At 36.4% G+C, this 24,687-nt stretch overlaps 1 protein-coding gene across 7 annotated transcripts in view; it reads right to left on the reverse strand.

Annotated features, from left to right (window-relative positions):
* Positions 1–24,687, reverse strand: part of LOC310879881 (uncharacterized protein) — a 295,028-nt gene that overhangs the window by 135,924 nt on the left and 134,417 nt on the right. The window contains exon 6 of one of the 7 annotated variants that reach the window (XM_083794870.1): positions 1,410–1,456. The exons of the other annotated variants lie outside the window; for them this stretch is intronic. Within the exon in view, the coding sequence (XP_083650996.1) occupies positions 1,447–1,456 (10 nt within the window). The 3' untranslated portion in view covers positions 1,410–1,446. Of the gene's footprint in view, positions 1–1,409; positions 1,457–24,687 lie in introns of those variants that run through there. 7 annotated transcript variants of the gene reach the window in all.

Here is a 24,687-nt window from a genome sequence, read left to right on the forward strand (position 1 = left end):
GTGGATGACAGCAGCAGCACAAAAGGAGCACACCACCTTAACAGCAGGCTTGGTAGGGAAAAAGGCATCTGCATCATGAATAATTAAGACCTTGAATTATGCTGCATTTAATGAGAAACAAAACTAATATGTTCTTTCATTTACCATGAAAAAACTTGTGACAAAGTACAACACCCAGCCTACTCAACAGCTCGGTAATCAGAAGTATTCATCAAAATTTTAGAAACTTTGGAATTTGAAACTTTGGAAGCAAGATTTCCTACATCGCGAAGGTGTGCCTACCCACTGATGTGAGACTGTTTTAAAAATATATGGAGAACATTCCAGAAAATCTTCAGCTATCTGAAATGATACAGGGCACATTTCTCTCTCTCTCTCAAACTTCTCCACTAGTGATAAAGTTCCTATGGCAAATTCTTCCTGACGGTGTCTAAGTAATGAACTTTAATACATATTTTAGTAGCATAGATACAGAGCAAGTTTAAAAGTCAGATTCTGGTGGGAATGGATGGTGTTTAAAGAACTGTCCATCCATTGCCACACCTTCACCTCACACCTTTGAGGAACCATTTTCTGAGTCTTCAAAAAGCCGAAGGAAATATTGGAGCAGTATTTTTAACACATTCCCAGAGTTGACACTTATTAAGCCTGTGCATGTCTTGTATGTTTTTCAGGAGTGAGTAAATGAGACAGGTAAAACTAGTAAAGAGAGAAAAATCCCATTTCAAAATATGTTTTTAGCAGGTAAACTCAAGTGAAGTTACATGTTATACTACACTTAGATTGCTTCAAGACAATCTACACATGCATACAAAAATTATCCAAAAATATTCTGAAGCATGCAAAGACACAGAATGTGGGGGTTATGCATAGCACTAAAGCTGTCTCAGCATATTTCAGCTGTCTTGCATGCAGGTATCATTATACTGTTTTTAACTACCACTAGTATCTTTCCCTACTTGTTGCTCAATACCATTTCTATTGCTACTAAAGCGTCATGGAGAAGGGTCCAGGAACTATGAAATAGGTTGTAACATCAGAAAATCTTGATCTGCCTGTTGGTATCTCCTCTGTTCAACTACGTGACACCCAGAGGATTTCCAGATGTTTCTTTCTTTTCTTTTCTTTTCTTTTCTTTTCTTTTCTTTTCTTTTCTTTTCTTTTCTTTTCTTTTCTTTTCTTTTCTTTTCTTTTCTTTTCTTTTCTTTTCTTTTCTTTTCTTTTCTTTTCTTTTCTTTTCTTTTCTTTTCTCTTTTCTTTTCTCTTTTCTTTTCTCTTTTCTCTTTTCTTTTCTCTTTTCTTTTCTCTTTTCTTTTCTCTTTTCTTTTCTCTTTTCTCTTTTCTTTTCTCTTTTCTTTTCTCTTTTCTCTTTTCTTTTCTTTCTCTTTTCCTTCTTCTTCTTCTTTTCCTTTTCCTTTTTTTTTTCTTCAATCTGCAGATCCTCAGTTAATTCTCTCTAGAGAGTACCAAAAACATGTGCTGTGAGAGAAACACAGTGTCACAACTCTCAACTGCTATGAGCAGTGCACCACTCGATACATAGCCAACACAGCTCAAAGATATTTTGTCATCCATACTTAAGTGAAGAAGCAAATCCGTAAAGCCTCTTAGAAGATCAGGTTGCCTGAAGTATTAATAGTATGTTTTACAGTCAGGAACATGAAACAATTTGGTGTGCAAGTGTTCTCTGAGGTACTGGGCAAGTAACCATGTCCACTATTACTCCCCTGATCTAGGCTGTAATTTCAGAATGAAGAAAAATGAAGTTTACCTCCCAGAACAGAAAGACCAAAACTGAGTTACTCAGCTTTGGTATTACAGATTGTATTGGTGAGGGAAACTTGAATACTGCCAAGAACACATCCATTTCAATTCTGCAAACTCTTCCAGTGCAAGATTCTTATTGGCATTATTAGGAACTGTTGTACTGAGATAGATACATTTAAATAAATAAATAATATGGTCTATTGATTTGTTGAAGTTGAAAGAAATCACATAGCAGAAAAGGCTTGCACCAGAACTGCAGAAGCACAGTCCTATTTAGACTGTGGACAAGTGCAATCCTTGAAACCAAGGCCTAAGAAAACACAAATTTACAAGGCAGTGCTTCTCTTCCTTCAGGACTCGAGGTTAAGAACTTCAAGACTAGAATCATGAGAAGTTGGGTTTGTAACTCTCCCATCACAGAAATAGGATACTAGAAGTATGCAATTTTTAAGGAACTTGGACTTCTCCATTTGGAATGTGCATTTAAATCGCTGAGATTAAAGGAGCCCCCTCAGAGACTCCGTGAACAAAACTGCAGGAACCCTACTGGAAGACAAATAGAGCTCATTCTTGTTCTAATAGGCATGCTCACAATAACAGGGCACTGCATTAAAATTGTTACAGATAAATGACACTATGCTTATTTTGAATGAATCAGGATGAAGAACTGAATTTCTAAATCCTAGCTCTCCAAATCCAGGCCAAAGCTTCTATGAGAACACACACCTCTACAGCCATAACATTCTAGGCGTGCAAGAAAAAGCATAAATATGCGTACTTCAGTCTATATTTGCTGTGAGGATGACAGTGCAACAAGCACAAAGAGGGGGAGGAATGATGGCAATGGGATGGAAAGTCTCCTTTTTCAGCCCTCTGATGGCTTCCCCTTGACATACTCACCGATACTGTTAAAAGTCTGGAAATACAAGAACCGTGCATTTCTAACAGTATCTCCAAGACAATTGTAACTGTATCTCCAAAACTGATTGTAAACCTCTCCATTCTCCCTTGTTTTACAGTCAGGCTAAATTCAGTAAGCCAAAAGAATTATGAGCCTTCTGCATCTGTAGCCCACTCACTGAGACAGACGGGCACTGAAGTTATGCTCTTTTTCCTACTTATGTTGCAGACTAAAACCATTCCATTTTACACAACAACTTACTTTCTTCCTACTTATCCTGAGAATATCATAACAGTAGGTTGACACTTCAGAGACATGAAAAACACAACTGTGCTGAGGAACTAAGGCAACTGACAAAACCCATGCAATTCTCCCCCCCCCTTGCCCCAGCAGCCATTTTAACATTTATCTGGAAACTACATCTTAAAAGTGGCATCTTGTAGGCATCAAGGTGCTCCCCATCAGCTTGATCAGCGACACGCAAGCTCTGTCTTGACTTGTGGGCTTTCACCTACTTGGTTTCCAACGCCGCCACGCCAGGTGCAGCGTTAGGAGACCTGCGGTTCGCATGCTCCTGAGAACCAATTACATGCACTGGAAACTTTCTGCTCCACTCTGTGTTGTGCATCAGTTGCTTTAAAACCATTTAGAAGCCAGAAAATGTACATACACAGGTTTCTGTGGTCAGGACATCTGCACTTTCTCAACTGTTTCTAAGCAGAAAAAAAATGCCTATTAGTATAAAATTTGAAGAAAAATTGCCCACAGGAGGAATGGGCATTAGCCATGCTTCACTTCCCTCCTTTTTGTTGACATATGAAGCACTTTTTTTTTCTCTCCCTTTCTTTCCAATTCACAGTGGGTCTAAAGAGGTGAATCAGTGCACAGAGCAAAAGAGAGAAAGAGAGGGGAAAAGAGAAAAAAACCCACAACCCTCTTTTTCCAGGGTGGGTATGAAATATGAAGGCCCAACAATTGTCTGAGCTCAGTGCATTGGAATAACATTGGTTAAATTATGGATAGTTTTGAATAGTGTCACTTTTTTTTTTTTCTCTGCAGATGGTTGTTCACACAAGGAGTCTGGCCTGCATAATTGTATCACTAATAAGCAGTAAGGCAATTAGTTGTGTAAGTGTGCTATAATCATTCTAACAGAAGAGATGACGAAGAGACAAAAAAAAGGAGGGGGGACAAAAAATGTCTTTTCTCAATTCATCAACTGACAGCCATAATTAGATATATATAATTGAAAATTCCACAGTAGGGGGGCCAGCTTATACAAATGAATTTTCTTTGCTTCTCTTATGCATTTTTTTCTTTTTGCCTGAACATTCCCCCCAAGAAAAAGGCAGAAAATTTGTCATTCCAGGGGAGCGTATACTGTATGAACCACAGGCTGCTCATTCAGAGCAATGATGTCAGAATAACATCTTTTCCCCCCCACTAAGAAATAGACGGCTTTGAACTGAGCCTTTATTAGTTGTTTTCAGCCAGTAGCAAAATAAAAAGAAAAAAAAAAGGCAAAAAACCAAGACAACCTTGGATGATCTATATCCAACTGATATCAGTTTGCAGAACATGAAATGTAAAACTGTGAGAGGAGAGGTCACCTTTTTTTTTTTTTCCATTGACATGAAGACGGCTTGTTTTTGGTGCTGGGGGAAGAGTTCTGAGTTATAATAGAGCATTACATCATCAAGTATTATGGGAAGAAGGGGATTTCTTTTGAGCGAAGCCTGATTATCAAAGGCTATAATTAAATTTGGGCTAAAAATGCCCAAGTGCTTATGAGTTTGTGGAAACTATGCACAGAACAGCTTTCCACTGAATTAATCAGCTTGCAAGTTTTCATTATTCTGGAGCTTCTCTTTTTAAACTGTAAGCTCACAATCACAGCCTTTTTTTTTTTTTTTTTTTTTATCTGCAAACTCTCCTAAAAATTTAATTGGACAAACCTTAACTGATTTTTTTTTCCCCTTAAAGAGAGAGAATGTTGAGGCTGGAGCTTGTTAATTAAGTTCTTTAAATGCCCCCAGCTGTGCAATAAATTTTTCAAAGCTACACAACTGCATATTTATTTCAACATTTGCTCCCTTGTTTTTCAGTTAAAATATTTTTGAATAAAGAAAGAATAAACAACAATAACTGAAGATTTCAAAAGAAAATTCCTATACATAAGAACGATCCTGGCTGATGAAAATTGAAAGAACAGAAAATTGCAGCTGATTAGAATTTAACTGCATGTTACAAGATTGTTTTCAAGGACTGCAATTAATTAATTTCTTTTAAAATAACTTTTTTTTTTTTTTTTTAAAGCACAGCCTCTGTGACAGATTTGTAGTAAGGTAAAGTACCCTGTGTAGTTGTTCCACAACAAAATCTAATACCATAGGAAAGTTTACTGAAATATTACACAGAAGCTTCCACAAATTCAAGGACCATATGCTTGACAAGATAAGTCAATATAGTTCTATTATCTCAAAAAATATCAGTGGCCAGGGTTCAGATCTGAAGGCGTCATAATAACAGTATGAAGAAGACATGAAGACATGCATTTTAAGATCAGGTCACCTAAACATATATAAATATTTTTTATAATTAATTAACTAGACATATGTCTCATTTCTCATGTTAGATGTACCAGAATATTCAACATCAAATTCTCCTCCATAAATATATATATATATTTAATTATATATAAATATAATGATTAAATATATACCTTGCAGGGAAAATTTATTGCCAGTAACTGTTAAGAGTATCATGACCAGTATCAGTAACAAATTTTTGGTACTTTTGGACAGCTCAGAAACCTTTTAAGTGAAGAAATAGCGTAATATAAATAGCATAATATGATCAGAGACATTAAAAAATAGTATCTTGTCTGTCAGGTAGCAAACCACTAACGGTCTGACAGCAGATTGTCACGTCATCTCTAATGAAAGGAGTTGGCCCTGGAGAACCAGAGTTCTGAGCTGGTTGCCACTGACCATTGCAGAGGGAAGGGAGCACTACAGCTGATCTATTAACTTGTTAAGGGTGATTAAGTTCTGCTTATGGGCTCTAGTTTGTATGCAGTTCATGAACAGTTATTACGCCTTCTCTAGGCTTGGCTGCAACACCCTAATAAAAAAAATGGTGTCTAAACTGATCTATTTTAAACACAGTCCCGGGAGATCTAGTGATGATAGTCCACCCTTCTGGGTGCAGGATGGTTCCTTGCTCCTTTTATACCCAGGGAAAAAAAAAAGTATTTTTCTACGAGTGAAAACTCTGCCTATGGTTATCTGTCTCAGGGAGCACGCAAATGGGTACACTGATCCGAACTCACATGTCCTCCCAGCTCAAAGATCTTGGTTAATCAAGACAGAGTGAGCTTTTGCCTTCCCCTCTTTGGCTTGTAGTCAAGGCCCAATCTAGACCAAATAGGTACTCAAGAGTTAACAGCTTTCATTCCGATATGCCAGAAGCCAAATAACACATTCCCACCATAGAGCAATGTGTTGCACAAAATACCCGGAATGAAACTGCTGACCATTTGATACCCCAGTCAGTCCTGTGTAGCTCTGCTTATGAATATTATTGAGATATAATAATTTATAGCTCAATAATTTAAACTGCTCCAAATTTTATGGCTGGTTCCAATGCACTCTTACGGATGCTAGTGACCGTGTGAATAGACCTACCATTGTAAGGCTGTTTCCTGAGTCACGGTATCAGTCACATTCCAGAAAAGAAACAAATCCTCAGTTCAAATCCTTACTTATTTATTCATTATTTGAAGCTGTTCCTTCAGCCTCAATATGGCTTATAGGAAGATATCATTTTTCATTAGCAACAATACAATCAGATGTGCACAAAGGAATGAGACTTATTTTGGAAATGCCTTTTTGAAAAACGAAAAATAACTACTGCATTTTTCCTTTTGTTGCAGCAGCTGTCTCAGGTGTTCTCTCTCTTACAGATAATATAACTGATCAGATATTCTGAAAATATATACTTAAGAAGTTAAATGAATACGCATTCTACTGTATTATTTTTCTTAAAGAATTAAAGGTTTTATTTTATCTTAAAAGATTCTTGGCTGCATTTCTATGGTACACAATGACACATTTGGTTCTTTGTGTTTCTAACTGAGTAATGACATAGTTCCTTCTAAACCATGAAAAATATTGCATTTGACCAAACACGAAAGGATGAACTTCTGGGAAATGCTATTTACTGGATCTTGAATTAGACCCAGAACACTCAGACAAATCCTTTCTCTCCTGCAGCCCCCTGCCAAACCTGGCTATAGCTGCAGTGCCACTGCATTGTTTCCTCCTTATTCATTGGGTACAGTAGTATCAACACAAACTGTACTCAACTGCTGAAAGCTTGATTCTCAAACATATGGATATGTTGAAAATTAAATTGCAGGGTTTATTTGAATTTATAGACAGCTCGGTGAATGTATTTTTGAGATACAGTCTCCGTCAAGGAGATAGATGTCACCTGCCATGAAGAACATGATTGTATAATGTTAAAATGCCACATTCTCTTTGTAGGTAATTCTATTCAATCGCTTCTTGCAAAGATTTGGGTAATGAACAGTTGAACATCTGTGGGTTTTGTTTTTCTTTTTTTTCCCCTTTCCCCTTTTCTCAGAATCTTGCTTTGGATTTATATTTTGTTATTGAATATAAAAGTGTCCAGATTATTTTCTCAAGCCCCCTTTTGCATTATATTACTTTGATGTTTCTACCCTTTTATTAAGATTCCTAATATTCTAAACAAGAAAAGTGTTACAGGACAGAGCAAGAAAGATTCATGTGGAATTATTGAAAAGTGTGAGGCAAATTATTCTTTAGTATCAGTTAACACTGTGGGAACAGTTCAACAACCTTTCCATTAAAGAGCTGCATTATCTTGTTAGTTTTGATTTAAAGATTTTTATTTTTTACTTTTTCCTTTTACTCATCTGGACAACAGTAATTGCCATCCCATTGTACAATTTATATCAAAATCATCTTCCTCAGATCTAACTTACTTTGTACAGAATGCCAGCTGCTCCAAAACGCTAGATTATACCATGAACAAATATAAGTAAAGAGCAGTAAGCAATTTAGTGCAAAAAACCTTTTCCCTGCTCTGGAAAATTTTCTACTGCTTTTTTGATCTGATTATTTAAATTTTTAAAACACTTACAAATTTATGCCATTTGCACACAGTCTGTAATCTTCAACTAACTATTATTTACTAGCTGGGATTTTATTTACTCAGATCAACAACTCACAGATAGAAGACTTAACTAAATTCTACTCATCTCTGCCATAAACTAAAAATGTATCAAACTGAAAATACAACCAACGCAATCTTACTCATACCACAAGCAAAAACAAATAAATATACAAGAGATTAAGTTCACCCAAAACAAATACCAAGATGTCTGATGCCCCCATCTTCTTTCAAAAGGCACTCAAGTAAGATAAAAAAAAAAGTGAGAATAATTAAAAAGTATAGTCAAACTAGAGTCTAAGATTACTCTACTTGGTGTAGATCTCCAGATGGAAAGAGGAAACTGTTTGCAATACATTCCCAGCAGACTATTTCCTTCATGATTTTTTTCTTTGCAGGAAGGTCTAATAGAAGAAATCAAGGTTTTTTGAGAAGATCAGAGATAAAACAGCCCAAATCGTTGCCAGAGAAGACTGGAGTAAAAATGTGCTTATGAAGCTAGAGATTTGACTGTGTGAGCATATCTGAAGGCAAAACTATGTGTATAGGAACCCTGAAAATGGATTTTTAAAAATTATTATAAATATGTTTTTAAAGAGTGGAGCATCATCTCCCTGTCGTATTTCCTCAAGGGATTAATTATGTTTTGCCTAATAAATTGTGAAGGCTCATTCTGTTTCCAAATCATTTTTCTAAATCTCTGACAGTAAGTAGAGCATAGTATCACTGAAACACACCTCTTCTTTAAAAACAGAACATCTGTAACAATCTATGATTTAAAAAGCTGAACTAAACAAACCAAACCTTTACAGGTGACAGTTACACCACATAGTGGAAGAGTAAGCACACAATTACCACAACCACATTATTTTTTTTCTGCCAGTAGCTTTGGAGAAAGGAGGAGCATGAATTTTCTTTTTCAGTGATCGTGAACTGCTACACTGGCTGCCATAAAGGGTACTTTTGGGTTTAGCTTCATCTAAATAAGCTGCCTACTACTTCCATCTCCTTCTGGTTTATTCACAAAGGAGAGATCTTTGCCATGGAGAGAAGATTTGGACCTTGCTTATCACAACAATGAAGAGGAAGAAATGAAGGTGTAGCTGTATTTTTGAGATGCAATTAAAAAGCAATTTCTGTCTTAAACTACACTAAAATATACTTTAGAGATGTCAAGTATTCAGTTTTGAGTACTAAATAGTTGTGCAGTACCAAACTGCCCTTGTAACCTTAAATTGACTCTCTTGTTATAAGCATTCATTTCATAAGCACATACTATTTTTCTTCCAAAGGATTAGACTGAGGTAGTACAGGCAAGAGTCATGGCTCTTGCCCAGGTTCTGAATGCCTGATTTGGCAATGTAATGTTCCTTCTATATGAGTGTTCAGGTTGAAACTATTAAAAGTAGACAAAGCATTTCCCCTCTTCTCAGGATTTACAGGCTCTGAAATTACTGTCAATCTCTAACAACACTCCTAGCTTTTGGATGGTGACAGAGCTGCAAACCAATGGCAAAATGCTGAAGTGGTAAGTCTCTTACAAAGCTGGTATAATAAATATGCAAATGAACCTCTTTCTTACCTCTGCCACCCTCCTCTCATTCCTCAAACCTTTTCCAGAAATGAACAAAACCCAAAACAGTAGCAGGAGGAGACAAGCCAACTATCAGAAGTGCAAGTAGGAATCAACTAAAATATGGAGAACAAACTTGTATAGTAGACAGTTTAAGACAGGAAGTGCATAAAAAAAATAATCCTGATTGAAACACTTCACACACAAAGATTTCCAAGATTATGGTAAGGTGATTCTGGATCCAAAACAAAACATAACAATATCTCAAATTTATCATTTTTGGTACACTAATGTGCTAGCTGTGCTGACATCCACCAAAAGCAAGAAACTGTACTGAAGCAGGAGGTCAGGCAGAGCCACCTCCAGAATGGCGAAAAATGGGCCAGGGAAATGTGATACAAGTAGGCACATCAGGGAACCTTCCACCCTACTGGTTATTTTTTACTAGCAAATCTCCTGAAAAGCACTGTGCTGTATCAAAGGCCTTGATGTTTTTAAAACAAAGAATTTATGGGCACTACAAGTGTAACCTACCTTCCTTTGTTCACTGAAATACATCATCATTTTGTGCCTTGTGGTAGCAAAAGTAATTTAGAGGATCCTGACAGAAATAATATATATATCATTAAATCTGTCCATTAATATACTTGTGGTATTATAAACACAGCGGTTTGTGGATGACAGAAACTAAAACCAACTCATTTGTTTGTGTCAGTATTAAAATGTAATACATTTTCTTTTCAGATTCAAGCCAAGTGAAGGGAGCTTTCTGCACAGAAAGTTCTCTCTAAAAACAAGGCAAAAGAAACCCAGAGATTAAAAAATGTAACCTTTGAACATAATTTCCAATTTGCTTCAGCTCTTACATGTATTGAGAGCACTGGCCTCAGCTCAGATCGAAGCTCAGGTTGCTCACAAACGAACAATACCCATTCTCATAAATAACGTTCCTATTTGCAAGCGAGTTATAAACTGTAATACCAATGCTTTTTGGAGCTTGGTCTGACATAATCAGACAAGGGAAATATTAACTTCTATTTGTTAAAAAGAAGACTTAGCTGATTCTAGTTCACTTAGACAGAAGTGAACACTGAGCCATGCAGAATCCATATAAACAATTCTCCAGTCCTCTGACCTGGAAAGCTTAATATTGTACAAAGGCCATATTAGTACCCATCTATCTATACCTCAAACACTAGTGTTTAGTTACATATAGAAGGACAAGCATAAAGTTGCAGGAAAAAAAAAAAAAAAAGAACTTTAGCTACTAGACTGCTGACACAATTTTGCCAAGTGGGTGTGAATGAAACATCTCAAAAAAAAATTAAGGAACATCTCAAAATTTATGCACCTCTGCAGGACTTTACCTTGAAGATGACTAGCATCACCCAAATGGTTGATTACAGTAGGACATCCTATACAAAGCTACTACTGGTCTCCTGAGATGTAATACTGAAAGGCTATTTTTACTATGCAGATATTTTTAGTCTATCTTAACATATAATATCTAGAATACATAGCAACTGTAGCAGCAAAAACCTGTCAGGAAAGAAATCAAACTATATCATTCTAATATTAGTATCGTCATACGTGGAAAAAGACTTCCACTGCATTCACATAGAAATCACTGGTAAAGTTTGTGTACTTCTAAAGACTTTCAGACTATAAATATATATATATACACATACACACTAAATCACAAATGTAGTAAGCCCAGCAATGTATTCTCCCTAAGAACTCCACAGAAAGCAATAATATACCATGCCTGACAACATCATTTAATTTCACAATGGCTATACATCTATTGCCTTTAATGTGGGAGCAGCCTTCCCCATTCTCCCATCTCCTTTATTTTATATCTTAAGGAATGGGATAGTCATAAATATCCCACGGGAAATTCCTAGTGTCTAAAAAATTGACTAGATACCTTCTTTGTATAGAGTTCTTATTTGTGAGCATTTGTCATCTAACAGAAGAACAGGTTACAGATCAAGAAGAAAAAGCATCAGTATTGTCTACGAAAGTGTGAAAATGGTAACTGTAGTGCCTGAGACCTCTTATTTATTTAATGAAAGATCAATAAGCAAGCTTACTTGTTTGATTGCCACAGTTCTATCTATGAAAAGGCATAGCTGCAGCTGAACTAATTACCATCTTTTAAACCAAACAACCACCACCAACAAAAAGCAGAATACAACTGTTTGATTTTGTATAATTCAGGAAAAAAAAAATGCATATTCTAATACAGTAAAAATACAACCTGGTCTTTTTTAAATATTCTAATGGTGGCACTGAACACTTGAATAATCAGTTCTGAAAATGAACCATCTTTTTATTATGCTTTACTTCTCAGTTACTTTTCTCCTCACAAAGCTATATAAACCCAAATGATGTAAAAATAAATAATAAATGTGAACCAACCTCTAAAAATATTCAAGAACCTCAGGGTCAGATTTTCCAAATCATTCAACATTCAAAATACTGATATCTCCAGGTATTTTCAGTAAATAACAAGAAAAAGGAAAACAGAACTATTTTCCAGATCAACATTCTTGCCTAGGTTTGGAACTATCTCCTACCAGGCATATTTTGTCTTCTGAAAAGCAATGAAGTTCATGAGCAGCTGAGAATCATTTGAAAATCATTTTTCAAAAGCGTTTCAAATCATCTTATACCTGAAGCAGAGTGCACGAATGAACTCAAAATGAAGCAAGATGATTGACTTGGCCAACTGGTACTTCTATTTTGACTTACTGAGGGTTGCTTACCTATAAATCAAAGAGTAGCTATCAGTCAAGTGCACAGGTAAGCCTGTGCTTGGCTCCCGACACAATGCTAAGACACCCGTTGTGTCCCTAACCCAGTATTTTGAACATCGGTCCCTGTTATGGTACTTTATTTAATTTGTTCAGTTTATTTCATTTGCTTCAGTTACCAGCTTGTTTTCCAGTGTCAAATATTGAATATTACAAATTTTATCTAATTTTCAATATGAGACCAAAATCTAGACATCAGAAATATCATGTCAGAGGTGAAGTGCCCATGCCAGCAAATCTTTGAGAACAGGTGTACAGTTATCTTCTAATTAAATTCATTACAAGTAGTATCATCTAAAAGGAAGAGAAGCGAGTACTAATGCAGGTGTTACGCCTTTACCAAGACTGCTGGCAAAGCACAGTGATAACCGAGCCAAACCATTCAACACGTCAGGATTTGTGCTAAGATCTACTGAGCTTTTCTTGTTTCTGCACATTCTCCAGCACAGAAATTTGCATGGCTGAAGAGATGAATTCAAGCAGTAAGGAATCCCCCAGAAAATTCAGTAATTATTTGTTCAACAGGCACTTTTCTCCCTAAAACCACATTTTACTATTTAAATATATATTTTTTTTGTTTTAGAATTCAAACAGAAGCCCATTGCTAAAAAAGTTGGTAGTGTTCTCATTTATGCTAGTGAAGTAACAAATCCCAAATTTCTGCTGAGGCACCACATGCAGTTTAGCAGTGGCAATGGAACTTGAAAGTAGTGGTCAGCAGCAACAGTTCTGGAATACAGATACCAAAATAAGCAAGCTGATGTAACCTGGCACAGGCTAGCTGAAAACTGCCCAAGATCTTGTTTCCCTGAAACAGTGTCACTAGCGGGGATCTGACTAGAGGATGACACTAGTCACAAACAGTGTTGGTCAAAGTATCCCAAATGCTGCTTCGAAGAGCGCCATAGAAGCAGAATTGTATCATGCTTCCCATTTCTATTGTTCGTGCATGAATGCATGTACTGAGCAGCAAGGATGCTTCCTGGATTGCAGGAGCCAGGCCATGTTCTTTTTTGCCTGATTCAAAGCAGAGATTTTCATCTCAGGTCACCTTACCTCAACAAGCATGGAAGAGACGTGAACACAGACCTCCTACATTCTCAGGCAATTCCTAAATTATTCTACATCAAAAAGTGTTAAGATATTTTCTTTATTTATCCTGTGCTTCATGAATACTTTGTCGAAACATATGTAATTTAACAGAAGGACATCCGCTACTTTGACATTCTAGCAAGATTGTTTTTTCTAGGTGTAATCATAAGTCTTAATCACATTCATATTCCAATATGTTTAGGGGAAACAAAGGTGTTTGAAAGTTATCATGGTAATCTACAATGAACATAAAGTAAACTTTTACAAGTTTATCTTCTTAATTAATTCTCCTTCTGTAACACCTGTACACCGCTCAATTACTTACATTCAAATCTGGCTTTTTGTAAGTAAATCAAAGGAAAACACTAAGAAACTGAATTAAAAATATCTTTGGAACAACACAGAACATTGCACCTAGTCTGCTGTTTTTTGAATTCGTCACCCTCTGGTAGTACTAAATTATTTGCTGTAGTATGATAAACTGCAGACAAAGTTTCCTTACTTGTGTGGTACTGAAAACTGTCTGAAATACTCTTCTAGTTCTAATATTGATTATTTTTTATTTAGTCTTACATTTAGGAAGTTAAAACCAACAAGAAGATTAAAAACAGAAACTCATTTGGATTAGCTGGATTCTCAGACTTTTGCCCAGGTGCTCATGAAAGCCCTACCTGAACAACAATAGCCTCTAGCAAGTATATGAAAAACTCCCAAATACATTTACAGTAATCCTAATTAATATCTTGAAACTGGTATGCTCAGTAAATACAGATTAGCTTTAGCTGTCGAGCGTTAGCAAGATTTCAATTCACAAATACTGCCTTGCAAATACCTGGTTTTCCAAATTAAAAAACAAATTCATTTCTTATTTTCACACCATTGACTCTTCCCACAATAGAGCAAGATCTCCCGGCAAGTGAGAAGTCTGTGTAACCCTATTTCTGTGCTCCTACTTCTACATCCATCTTCTTCCCCTGCCTCTATTTCTAGGGATCAGCTATCAAAAGAAGCAACTCAGCAAAAATTTAGATCAGGCAAAAGAGAAGAGGCAGAATGGATGTGCACGGGGCTGAGCCAGCACTTGAGGGCCAGTCAACTTTGCTCTGAAGAAACTTACCTCACTTCACATATCCTCTAACAACAGAGCTGTAAAAGACTTGATTACACAACACCCATATCTCGAATTATTGTATTGTATGGCTTATTACTGCAGGCCTCCCAGAGAAGTCAGCTTTCCATAATCAGAGTGGTCTATCTGGAAACCTGACTCCCATTTCTATTAGCTTATAAACAAAGGATTGATGTTACTTAGGAATGAATAACTGTATGGTGAGCAGTTTCTCTTTTTTGAACTCAGATTAGGTTTCAAACTGTATTCTTTACTATGCTTATATAAATATGTGTATACACATATGCGTACACACATGTGATCCATAATATTTATAGTCACACCAAGAAAGGTTGACCTTTAAACTGACTTCTGCAGTTATTTTGCCATTTTATCAAAAGAATGTGACTGAAATTCTGTTCTCAATGCAACGTAACATACTCCAGCACAGTCTTGATATGAGGCATCTTGATCTTTTCACTGTGTCTCGTTTAGGAAGTAAAAAATCTTTTTCTCTATCCTCCCCACCCCCCCGCCAAAGGGAGATTTTTTTCCCCTTGCGATCAATTTCATGCCATTTTCTCTAAACAGAGATATAAAATTGTTAAATATTTTAAGCATACTATGTCTTCGTAACTCAATCTTTTGGATTTGCTTGGTGTCTCAAAGTGTTCTGAGTTCAAACAGCAGAAGGAAACTGCAGCGCTGGTCAGTCCCCTCTTAAATCTTCTTATGGATTTCATTTGCTGTGTGGCCTGAGAGAGGTCAAAAGGTTTTGGCACAGAAGTAGAATTTGAGAAATAATCACCTTATAGACCTACTAAATCAATCATAATTAATGCACTTGCCTAGTTCTGTCAGAGAATTGCTGCTAGAGGGCAAAATAAAGAGGCCCCTTCTAATACAATTTGAAAAGAGATCAGATCTGTCATTTCATCTAATAATTGAGCCAAATGAGAAAGGAGAAGGGTCAGAGTTCGTTCAGTGACCTTATGTAAACCCAATAATACATAATTCATTTTCATTTTATGGAATTTATAAGATGCTGTAAACTGTCAGAATACAGACCCATCTGCTTTAGCTTCCACCAAAATCCTCCTGCTCATCATGCAACATACACTGAGCTGCCAAAACTTTTACATGGTATATTCTGGCAGAATAATCCAAAAGCCTTCAACAGGGACTGGTATTTAATTCATTCTTCCAAGCGTGTGAAGTTAATAACTGAATAAATCACTTGCAGCTCTTTCTGAATGATATAAAACCTGTAATTTATTTACTGAGTGTTACAAATACAGTTAAAACATGTTTTCATGCAAAATGGTTTCTTTTCTTTTTTATTATTGTTATAGAAGATTTATTATTTTTTTTTGAGCATAGGATATAAATACATATGCCCTCAGAACGGAATACCTCATTCCATCCCATGTCTCAGTCAGCCATATTCAGAAAGCATTTCAGTTATTAATTAAAAACTGAATGTAATCTGAGGACATATTTAGTAAATATGTCTGAAGAAGCCAGGTTGTTTTGCTTATTTTTTCTCACACCTTTTTTTTTTTTTTTTAATTTAATGCTTAATTCTAGTTGACAATATCAAAAGCATTACCTTTCCAGCATGCCTTTCCTTTTTTCCCTTTTTAGTTTCTCTGCTGAGCTACGTTCTTTAATCAATCAATCATGCTGCCACTACCAAGTCAGAGCTCTATCTGAGTAATAAAGGTGAATTGATGGTTTATGAGTTATTCCTCATTGCTTTGTCTCCTTTAACGTCAATACAACCAACATGTAGCAAAGCATCCGGGCATTCCTGACAGAATTTCCTAAGGCAAGGCTAGGCTTCTGGGGAGAAGACTTTTATTACTGAACCAGTCAACACTTAATTGGGGAGAAAAAGCAGCAGGGAAGTTTGGTCTAATTCTTAAGCTGGAAACAGAAGCAGCAAACTTTGAAAGAAAATAAAAGCCAAGAGTAAGTAGATATCTAAGTAGATATGTTAATCATAACACAATATGTTACTGTACAACACAAAACTTGGCTTAGCGATGTCCTTGAATCAGCATGGTCACGACAACAGTAAGATTAAAAAAAAAATTTACAACACTTCTGACACTAGGTTTATTTAGAGACTTTTTTTTTAATGCTGTTTTTACACCATTTGTGAAATACCCAGGACTGCAGATAGGATTCAATGCTAAATAACTGGGCCAAGATATTGTTACTGTAGACTGTATTCTCCATTACAAATCCTGCTGAACAGAAGCTTTATGGAAATACAGTACAGTTTGCCTGGTGGTTCAGTAGCTGGACACCCTTAAGCTTCAAACAACCCAAATCGACCTGCTTTGTACAGGTTGCAAGCTACCGTGAAGGACAAAAGATGATTCTACTTGACATAATGTGTTTCTATGCTAATTATTACCTAGACCCAGCAGAAGGTTGGGTTGGAAAGCACTAGGCAGAACTCATGCCACGTTCAGGACAATCATACAGTGCCCTGACAGGTTCCCAGCTTATTCAGCCAGTGTAATTTAGAAGGGTCTTAAATTATGACAGTCTGTTTTGGTATCTGGCCAGTCAGCGTAAGGGGAGCACAAATTTGTCTCCATTCTTTCCTCTTCTCAGCTCTACCAGGCTAAAGACTGAGCCTTTGTGCCTCTATAATACAACTTCACAGAGATCACTTTACTTTAACAATTAAGAAAAATAAAATTCCATACCAAAACTAACCATAACATATGGTGTCAGGTTTCTAGTTAAATGGGCAATACATGAATCAGTGACTTAACAGCGGTACTGGTAGCCCTTCAGAAAGGGCTTTGCAAAGGAATGTATTCTCTAATATTTGTGGAGAGGAAAACAAAGGCACAGAAGTAACAGGTTATTTTCCACAAAACACTGGAATTGAAACCAAAACTTGTGTTCTTTATCTTGTACCTTATCAGTAATATTCCCCTTGAAAATTTGACCTAATATAACAAGCCATAGATGATACATTACTTGCTATTTAATGGTAAAAGTCAATTTATATACATAAAAACTGCAAGAAATATGTACGTCACTCTCAAGTTACCCCTTATCTATTTACCCTTTTTTAGTTTGAAATGACAACATCCTTGTATTTGTCATATTGTTTAAATCTGACCTCTGATCCTCAGGGTCATTGCACTCCCTGAGGTCATCTGTCCATCTGATTAACACATTCCATAATTTTGGAGCTGGCCAGTTTAGTGGCCTATCCCATTAATCATGGCAGGGGCACTAGAAGCAGCATGAAAAAAAAACCACTAAGGTTATCAAATCTGCACAGGAGATTAGGAAGTTAGATAAGCCCACGAAGTTTAACAAACAAAAAGTACATGGACAAACCAAAAGGCATTCAAGGCCTGAAACCTGACACAAGCAAAGCAACATGAGAAAAACAAACACATCAGCAACTTTTCCTCCCGCTCCTTTCTCTCATACCAGATTTTGCGGAGCTCTGATATTTCCTCTTGTAGGTAATATGCCTTCTAGGTCCCAGGACAGTGTGAAATAATTAGCACTTTCAACACTTTGCAAATGTACAGTACGATACGGAGCTAAGGTATTACAAGTCAGAATAGCAGGGTCACGGGCCCAGGATGTCACCTACAGAATGGCACCAAGATGCCAGGAGCACAGCGGAGCCAGCAAGGAAATGCTCATGACTGTTGAAACAGCTGGCGAGTTTGTTGAGAAGGGGAAAAAAAAATATGCATTTCCCATGATGGGCCTTTTTTGTATCGTCTGCTATGCAGTAAAATAAAAATAATCATCTAGGCAAAAAATAAATTAGAAACAGCCCTATGTAATGGGACATTATGCTGAGAATAGATAATGCTTTGGTTCTTATCATTTAGGAAAGTTGCTGTAACATTTCCAACTCTTCGCCTGCCTTTTCTCCATGTACTTTTTAGATGGCAAGAAAAGGGACCTGCTTACTGTTTGCTCTCAGTTGCTAACAACATGAGATTTTCCTTGATTTCTTGAATAAGCAGTGACTGAGTTTGAAAAGAGACTTTGGCAACAGTCTCACACGGTTGGTCTTTGCGTTTATTCATCTGGTATCTAAATGAAATTCCCATCTGAATGACAGCTCCTAGCACAGCCAGGTTCAATCTTTGAATTTGTTTAATTTTTTATTTATTTTTTTAATTAAGCACTCATTTTATTGAAATGTAATCATTTCTCATCAGGAATTCTATTACCAATCAAAATAATTATTTTTTTAAATTTCATTTAATTTAAATGAATTTTCAAAAATGCCTGTTTTTATAATCAATTATATCCTGATGTTCTCTTTCAGAAAGCACTAATCGGTACTTTCATTTTATATACTTATCATTACTTTTCTGATATATATCTTAGTAGTTATTAGTAGTATTATGTTATTATTATAATGTTAATATTATAATATTATAGAATCCTGTTATTGGCACATTATATCTGGATATGTCATTTGACATGCATTAAAATATATTATGTAATATTAGAAATTCATAATACTAATGCTAGTGATATTTACAGTATAACAATAAAGAGATTACAATTTGTTAGCTGAATCTATTTTGAAAATGTAGCACCAATTGAACTAACAACATTTTTATATCAAAAGCTCCTTTTTGTCTGTCACAGTGAAATGATTTCTCATCTTCATGTACATTATGCACTGTAACTTTGGCTTGTTTTGAAATTTAAAACCCAATATAGTAACAAGAAAAGTTTTCATAGTCTAAGGAACCATTTATCCAAATAAAATATCTAGATTTTGTCTTATTCATTTCAAGGGTATAAAATTAATATATTTTCTGAAGAAAGTTTGTGGAAACAGCTTTTCCTAGCAGGAAATTATAGTTTTGAGATTTCACTAGCTTTAGTTACTACGACGACGGAAATAAGTATGGGATGCATTTTCCAAACAAAACATCTCTATTTCCATGGAAAAGTATTGTTTTTGTTACCTCACTGATCTTTGAATTTTACAAAATTTTAAAACATTATAATTTTATAAAATGCGGTTTAATTTCTTGTAAAAAGCTTTTTGAAAGTGACATTTTATAGAAATCGAATTAGAAGCGTAACTTACCACTACTAGTTCAATAAGTGCTCTCAAAATTAATAGAAAGTAAAAATAACCATGAAAAAGTAAAGTAATTTCTGCAAAACTGCTTGTCCAACTAACACCCAGGACAAGATCTCTTGCTCACAACATTCTGCCAAGTCCAGTCATACACCGTTATTATAATTTTCAAAGAATAAAAAGCAGTCAAGATGTGCAGCAATGAAATTGCTTGCCCACAGCTGTATAAGAATCAACAAGACTGTTTTTAGCACTGGCTTCTTCAAGGAAAAGATGCTGCACCCAAGTTAACAGCATCAGCAGTTATCTGACAGACCTAACACAGTCCTTTCCCCGTGCTGTAAATCTGCCCTAAGTGAGCAAGCGACAGGCAGGACAGCAAGGTCCCAGAGTAATGTTTTCAACCGAAAGACAGCTAACAGATTTAAAAGAAAAAGAAAAAAGCCCAGACTTCCAACACTTCAAAACCCAAAGCCAGAACTGTGGTTACTCATCTTTTTGTTGCTATTTAGCAAATGTGCAAGTCTCACCTGCAGAGACTTTCCCTACCTCTTAAGCTATTTGGACATTAAGAGAAAGACCTAAATTTGTGTCCTTATTGTGGAGCAGATACTCGTTTGCACTTAAAAAATATGATTGGTGTGTGAAAGCAGCCACATCAGATCAGCTGGAAGTCCTGCAGGAAAAACTGTTCCTTCTAATTTCTTCATCACTTCATGTTACTGTGCTTCAAAACATGCTAGTACATTCACCAGAGCTTGTCTGCAGCACATCCCCCCCATCTGTGGCTAAACATTTAATTGAAGTTTACAAAGAGGTTTAGGACCTGGCTCACATGACAGACAAGAGAGACAGAAACCACTGCAGATATAAGCAAGAGCAAATAATTCAATTTCTCTTATAGGATTAGGAGGAGACTTAAGCTGCTTGAAAGCATGCTTGCAAACTTTATCTGACATGGGAGGAGGAGGCAGCTACCAGTGAGATTGTTTAGAATATCCTTCTGCCTGGTCTGCAAGACCTTCTTTGCTTCCCCTGTGCCTAACCAAGCCACATACTGCTGCCTTCCCAAAAACACTTTTCCCTGCTTGCAGCTGAGTGCAAGATGTAAAATAAAAACAAACTAATCCCAACCTCTCTGTCCATCTAATGGCAGCCTGAGGTACTAAATCACAGAATGGCTGGAAACAAGCAGGATCCATATCTGAGGTGCAAGGCAAAGCCCAGTGCGAAGAGCCTTTACTCTCCTATCTGAGCAGGTAAGACAAAGACGCAGTCCACGCCTACATGAACATCTGTGTGCATGGAAAATCCTTCAGTGGTCAGACATTTCTAGGATCAGACAAATCATCAGTGCAGACTTGACTGCCAGGATTTCAAGTAGCTCACTTTATTCCTGGCACTGCCTGCTGTGCTTTCTAATAACTCGGATGGAGGTTGGGACCGCAGTGGAAAGGCACGAGCCACTTAGCCAGAGGCACAGATTTCCTGCTGCTGTTGTCTACATGAAATATACAATCATTATACTATCTTTAAGCACTTTGGTCATGTTTCAAAGTATAAAATCTATTAGACCAATGAATTTATAGCTACGTGCTTTAGAGAAGTACGCTGTTATGGCTGTTATAAATAAAATGCATAGATAAAAAACAAAACAAAAAACAAAACATGCTTTGGCCACTTGTTCTACTAAATTTGTGCATCCGTTTCCTTGGCTTTGGACTGAAGATGTTGTTGGGAGGACTAGGACATGCTGGTTGGGAAAAGTGAAGTAACCCATTCTGAACTGGTCATGAAGCAATTATGGAACGACAACATTGCTCCCTTACACTGCTTCAAGCTATTGCTTCAGTCACTGGAGATAGTAATACCATATCCAACGTGTGAATCACAACCTAAGCACTGGCAGCACTGAGTACTTCAGCAAAATGGGCCTGAGCTGCTTCAGGGAGGCAGGATGAGGGTAGAAAGGAAGGACACCTTAGCACTACGTGGAGAAAGAAGAAACCACAGACCCCTGGAAGACAGATATTTGTTTTCACCTATCAAAAGTCCAAAGTTTCAGATATGAGAGGCAAAAGTTTCATGTTAGGTGACAGAATCTCATCAATAATTTAAGCACATACATATATTTTAATACAGTGAGATTTAGGCAATCGAGGCTTTATCACCACTGGTATAATTTTTTTCCTTATTTTTCAGGAACAAGGGAGAAAATCAATTTTCTGCCTTTGAAAACTTGCCTCTGACAAGGTTTTCTTGCTTTTTGCCCTGAGGCTATGACAAACTTGAACTGGATTTCCCTGGTTTAGCATGCAAGGATGGAACACCTTGGTTTCCCAGCTGTCAGACTATTTCATTATGAGCAGTGACAAGTCATGCACAGACACGGGAAGAAGGCGGTGATATTTCTAAGTTTGTTTCCTTCTATTCTACTCAACACTGTCAAAGAAGCTTCTCAGAAATGAGGGTGTTCCACAGACAGATGCAGTCCAAGAGACAGTGAGGAATTTCAAAGCTCAATGTGGAAGCTATAAAATACTCTCTTCATATTTTGATCCATTTCTGCATCATCTGTAAAAATTCTCTGTCCTACTTTAGCCTTTTATTCAGGTCCCTTTCTACTGGTACTAAAACATCGTTGAGTGATCCTCTGCAAACTTACAACATGACATAACATTACAACATCACTCCTGGCTGTTACCTGCTTACATTCTAGGGAGACATTACTTTCATTTATTTGATTTGGGCTTCAAATCCTTTTAGAATAGTATAATTTTAAAGATCACTCACAATCCAAGCTCTAGATAAAATGGCTGAGTTAATAATGAGTACAAAAAATGTGTGGTCACAAGCTGATTTGTCCTGACATTTTTCTTCAAATGGAAGGACAAAGCCAACTGAGATTACCTGTTCCCACAGAAGGTTTGGATTCAGAGTCCTCTGAGTGTATTGTTTCTATTTGTAAAATAGAAAAAAAAATAGAAAAAAATATTTGTAAAATAGATGTTTTTCTATTTTTTTCCTCTCTTTTTAACATTTCTTTTTGTCATTGTCCTCCAACTAATGTTCAAGTTCAATAATACCCTTGCTCTCTACTTACATAGTAACCATGTCTATGTTCTCCCTGAGTACTTTGCACTTTTTAAGACAATTATATCTTTACAACAGTGAGATAATGAAGTGATATATTCATTTTGCTGGTGGAGGGACTAGAGAATGAGTGCCTAAATCATTCACTGGATCTGGCTAATAAAACTCAGGCTCTCTAACTCCTAACTCCCAGCTGCTTGCCTGGGAACACAATCCAGAACCATGGAGATGCCTACAAGGCGTCTACTCCACAAGGAGAGGACTTGGTTTTAAAACTCACACTGTACAAGCCTCAGTCCAGCTTGTGTGGATGCACTTCTGCTTTACAAGCACTAGATGCTAATATTCACTCCCGGAATCCACTCACTTTCTTCCAAGAATTAAATACTGCCCCACCCCCCCAATTTGTGTTTATGTTTAAAGCAAAATTACAGGAGCAGAGTTTACAGAAGAATCAGGAACTAAACTGAAGTTTCATCCTGGGCTACATCCTGGCTGTACTGACACTCATGTTAATCCTCATTTGTATATACTCAGACCTATAAGCAAACAAATGAAAGTAGGTTGCCCATATAATCCCACCATATCTATTAAATTCCTCTTTATAAGAATACAGTTGACAAACTTATTTTTCTCCTCAGTGCATTAGGTAGTCTTCCTGATATCAACTAAGAAACTAGAACCTTCCATTCTTACTCAAATCAATGCAATTTAACCAGACTTACATCAAAAATTTTGAATGACACTTCTGTGAAATTTTAAAATCACTGGCAATTGATCTTTCCCATGCTGCAGTGATGCTCACATTTAACTAAACAAATGGAGAATTATGATTGTTATCTAAAGCAGGGGCACAATTAAAAAAAAAAAAGAGAGATTTGTTTATGGAACAACATTGGCTTGTTTTTTTCTCAGTTACTAATCATGAGTTTAATTTTTAATGGAAAAGCATTGCTAGCACAATTAGCACTCAATTTACATGTGCATCCATAGACCCAATTAATTAAATTTTATTGATGCCTAGTTGCTCTTTAAAATGCCTTCCAAATGCCTTCAAATTGATTTTAAATGGCTGATAGTGAAAGCCTGTATGTTCCTGGTAGCAACCCTACTGATTTATATATATATATATATATTTATACTTTATATACATTTCCATATACATAGCTTACACGCTGTAAGTACTCATTGCTTTACACAATCTTTTATCTTAGAATATTCACTGTTGTATAACAGAGTGTTTGGAACAAAATTATGGAAGAGTGTCTTAAAAACCTTGTAATGAAATACAAAATATTAAAAGTAGAGGGTTTTTTTGGATATAAAATAACAAATAATTTGTCTAGTCTGGTTTTCATGGACCAAATTGTAATTTCTCTTTGGAATAGTTCCAGTCTAGGACACTGACTTTTTCTCCCTTTCCTCCTTTTCTCGGAGAGAGAGGAGAAAAAAAAAAAAAAGGATTTTATTTTTTCATCATACAGTACAGTCATGCTCATGTCATGGCCATGTCATAGCAGCTACGATATTAATGAATTCATCTTTGTGACAAGCCTTTGAAACAGAAAATTGCTATTACTCCTGGTTTACACTTGGGGAACTAAAACACAGAAAGCAAGAAACTGATCTGACATCTTTTGAGGACAGCAGCAATTTGCAGCAGATTTTAGGACTAAGTGAGTTTCCGAAAGTCAAATAAGTCTCAGTGGTCAGAATTTTAACTTACATTGCTTAAATCTAAGCACGGTACCCTTGCCAAAGGACCTTTCTTTGGTTCTTTACAAATGAATTGAATCAATGTTTCTCTGTAGACATCAGTTCATTTTCATATTTTAGGATTACTTCAGTTGATGCACCCTTTGTAATTGTCTGCATGGGGGTAAGTTTCTGTTTTCAAGGTGGGGGGCTGTGCCTTTCTGCCATGCATCGTTATGACAAGACCCAACAGTTGTAAACCCTTCTTTTCTAGCTCAGTGGGAGGTGGGTTTTCATGACATCCTTTATCCTCTGAGCAAGCAC

Source organism: Anser anser, assembly GCF_964211835.1.
Source record: "Anser anser genome assembly, chromosome: 11".
Lineage (NCBI taxonomy): Eukaryota > Metazoa > Chordata > Aves > Anseriformes > Anatidae > Anser > Anser anser.